We start from the raw sequence: 3,254 nt of genomic DNA, 5'->3' as shown, positions 1-3,254 counted from the left end.
TTTTTTTCGAAATCAGTATTTGGCCATAAAATTTTCAATTTTCACTTGAAGATGAATTTTGGAATTTTCTGAAATTTTAAAAAACTCCAAAAAATTATTTTTTAATTTTTTTCACCCAGATCACTCACAAAACTTCAAAAGTAACCCAAAATTATATTCATCCAAACACAATTCTAATTTTCAAATAATTTTTTTCACTTAATTTTTTTTTCTTTTTTTTTCCCAGGAATTTTATATTTCTTATGTAAAACGCCCACCAAATATTGTTCAAACGTTAAATAAACTTCTATATTGACTGGCTTAAAGACAAAAAGAGAAAAAGTAATGCTCCTTAAAATGGTGACCAGTCAACTAACGCCGTTAATCTCTCTGTTGCCAGTTGCCATGTACTCCTTACCACTCTACTGATTATGCCACCACTCCCGTTAACAAACCCCGCTCCATTCAACGCGTGGACCACACGCCTACAGTAAAAACCAAAAAAAGAATACAACGCTCCTTCCTCCGCCGTTCACACCCCCCTTCATTACCCCCTCCCCCCAACACCTACCCACCCACCCCCCACGCGTCTTCGTTTTTATAAACTCAAAAACTCTTTTCTCTTTTCTTCTTTATTATAGCTTTCACATTCTTTAACGCTCCCCTCAAGTTTTCCTTTTTATTACTTCACACAGAGCTTTTTATTCCGGCGAAAACTCCAAATCACCAAACTCGGGTTCTGATTAATCGGATCTTGTTAACTGGGTTTATTATCGGATCTAGTTCGGATCTCCGGTCTAGCAGATGTCTTCATCGTATTGGTGTTACCGGTGTACGCGATTTGTTAGGGTTTCAGCTGGGAGCGACGTCGTTTGTCCGTACTGTGATAGTGGATTCATTGAAGCTGCTGAGGCTAGTAATATTGGATCGTCGCCGGAAACTCGACGGAGATTGAACGGCCGGCCAGATTCGGAACGTAGTGTTAACATGGGATCTCGCCGGAGCCGGCGTAATCGCGGTGGAGACAGATCTCCGTTCAATCCGGTTATTGTTCTTCGTAGTCCGTCGGAAACTCCTACCGGAGATGATGACGCTGCAGGAGAGGAGCGGAGTTATGAGCTTTACTATGATGATGGTGAAGGTTCTGGTCTCCGGCCGTTACCTCCGACGATGTCAGAGTTTTTAATGGGATCTGGATTTGACCGGTTGCTCGATCAGCTAGCGCAAATCGAGGTGAACGGATTTGGCCGGCCGGAGAATCCGCCGGCGTCGAAATCGGCGATTGAATCGATGCCGATCTTAGAAATAGCATCTCATCACGTGAATACAGAAGAGCATTGCGCCGTTTGTAAAGAAGCTTTTGTTTTAGGCTCCGAAGCACGTGAAATGCCGTGTAAACACATCTACCATACCGACTGTATTCTCCCGTGGCTGTCGCTACGCAATTCATGTCCCGTCTGCCGGCACGAACTACCGGCTGAATCGCCGGAAACTACAACCTCCGGTGACTTCGTTCGATCGAGAAATGACGAAGAAGCGATGGGATTGACCATATGGAGACTCCCCGGAGGTGGATTCGCCGTGGGGAGATTTGCCGGCGGAAGACGGGGCGCAGAGAGGGAACTTCCGGTAGTGTATACAGAAATGGACGGCGGGTTTAACAATGGGGTGCCTAGAAGAATAGCTTGGAGATCAAGGAGGAGTAACACGAGTCGAAATGGCGGTGGAATAAGCCGAATTTTCGGCAATGTTGCATCGTTTTTTAGAAGATTATCGCCGTCTACTCAACGGCGGAGAGCGCTCGAAATACATTCGAGCAGCTCGGATTCATCCGGGTCCGGATCTTCTGTTTTCCGGAGTCGGAGCGTTTCAAGTACTTCAGTATTCAGTAGGTATTTGAGAAGAAGCAGTAGAACTTGGGTACCGGAAGAGAGTAATGGAGTAACCAGATGGTAATTATATTGGAAAAAAATGAAAAATATATCAATTTTCAATTATTATTTGCTGAGCAGAAGCACTAAGAAAACAGAAAAATCGTCATAGAGCAGTCGATTAGAGGTAGAAGATATGGCATAATTTCTCGAGGATTATATATCGAGTTTCAAACTGTGCGCGAGATGATTTTTCGGTGATAAGAGAATTATTGTATAATTTTTCTTTGCTAATTTATCTTGGGTTCATTTTGTGACAATGAAATGTAGAAAGTTGGCCATTTTGGAGGAAATCTGTAAATAGAGAAGGCTTTGATCTGGAATTCAATACTTTTTATTATTAGTAATATAGAAAGATAAATGTAGGCTCTTTAAATGGTTTATTTTTATTTATTTTGGTAGCAAGTGCAAAAAAGTTTAGCTGTGAATAGTCTTTTTTGGATTTGTTGAATCAATCTGTAAACTTTTCTATGTATTTGCAGCTTTGCATTTGGACCATTTTCTTACTGGTACTATACTTAAAGAACGAAAACTGTGCTAATAATTTAAATTTCTTGATCTTATGGTCATTTAAATCACCATCACTTTTTATATTTAAATTAGACTGATTTTCTAATTGGGTTTGTCTCTGCCATTAAATTCTTCTTTCTTCTGCCTTCAATTTGGATTTTGCTTAGTTTGGGAGTGAAGTCACATACTCACATTTTAGACCAAAAAGAAAAAGAGACAATACTTACTAATAAATAAAAAGAGTATACTTTTGGCATGTGTAATAAACGATGATGTTTAATTTGTCCAAAGTTTTGGTGGGCAAAATCATTTTTTTGTGCTGGTGAAAGGTATCAACTATTTGGTGTGAAATATTATTTTATGGCTCTACGTTTGGTGGATAAAATTACTTGTACCCATGCTGTTGAAAGATAATGTATATTTAGTGAATTAGTCAAAATATGCCCACAAAACAAACTATATACTTAATAAAATAATCAAAATACGTGCAATCTATACCCATAATACTGTTATCAGAAAGAAAAAGAAGCAGCTCATAGTCCAAGGGTGATGCTGGACGATATCAAATTTCTATGCTGATTTGCTTGTTACCTAATCTAATTCTTGTCTCTACCATTTGAAATCTCAATGTAATGAGGTTTACTGAAGATTACCTGGAAATTAGTGGCAGTTAACTTTTGAAAAGATGTTCCCAAAGTAAGGAAAAACCGCCAAATATATCCCTATACTTTTAGATACTCTCTTCGGTCCAAAATAAGTGATTTTTTCAGATTTCAAGAATGAATTAATTATTTTTTTCCTACATTGTCCTTGGAGTAAATAGTGTTGGAATAT

At 39.0% G+C, this 3,254-nt stretch overlaps 1 protein-coding gene across 1 annotated transcript; it reads left to right on the top strand.

The window, feature by feature from the left end:
• Nucleotides 606-2,405, top strand: LOC109213832 (E3 ubiquitin-protein ligase RDUF1-like). Its single transcript, XM_019377670.1, has one exon. It carries the CDS (start codon nt 784-786, stop codon nt 1,933-1,935), a length of 1,152 nt encoding a protein of 383 aa, XP_019233215.1. The 5' UTR covers nt 606-783; the 3' UTR covers nt 1,936-2,405.

Source organism: Nicotiana attenuata, chromosome 2 (assembly GCF_001879085.1).
Source record: "Nicotiana attenuata strain UT chromosome 2, NIATTr2, whole genome shotgun sequence".
Lineage (NCBI taxonomy): Eukaryota > Viridiplantae > Streptophyta > Magnoliopsida > Solanales > Solanaceae > Nicotiana > Nicotiana attenuata.
Note: the sequence above shows the minus strand (reverse complement) of the source record. Positions and strands in the feature narration are given on the sequence as shown.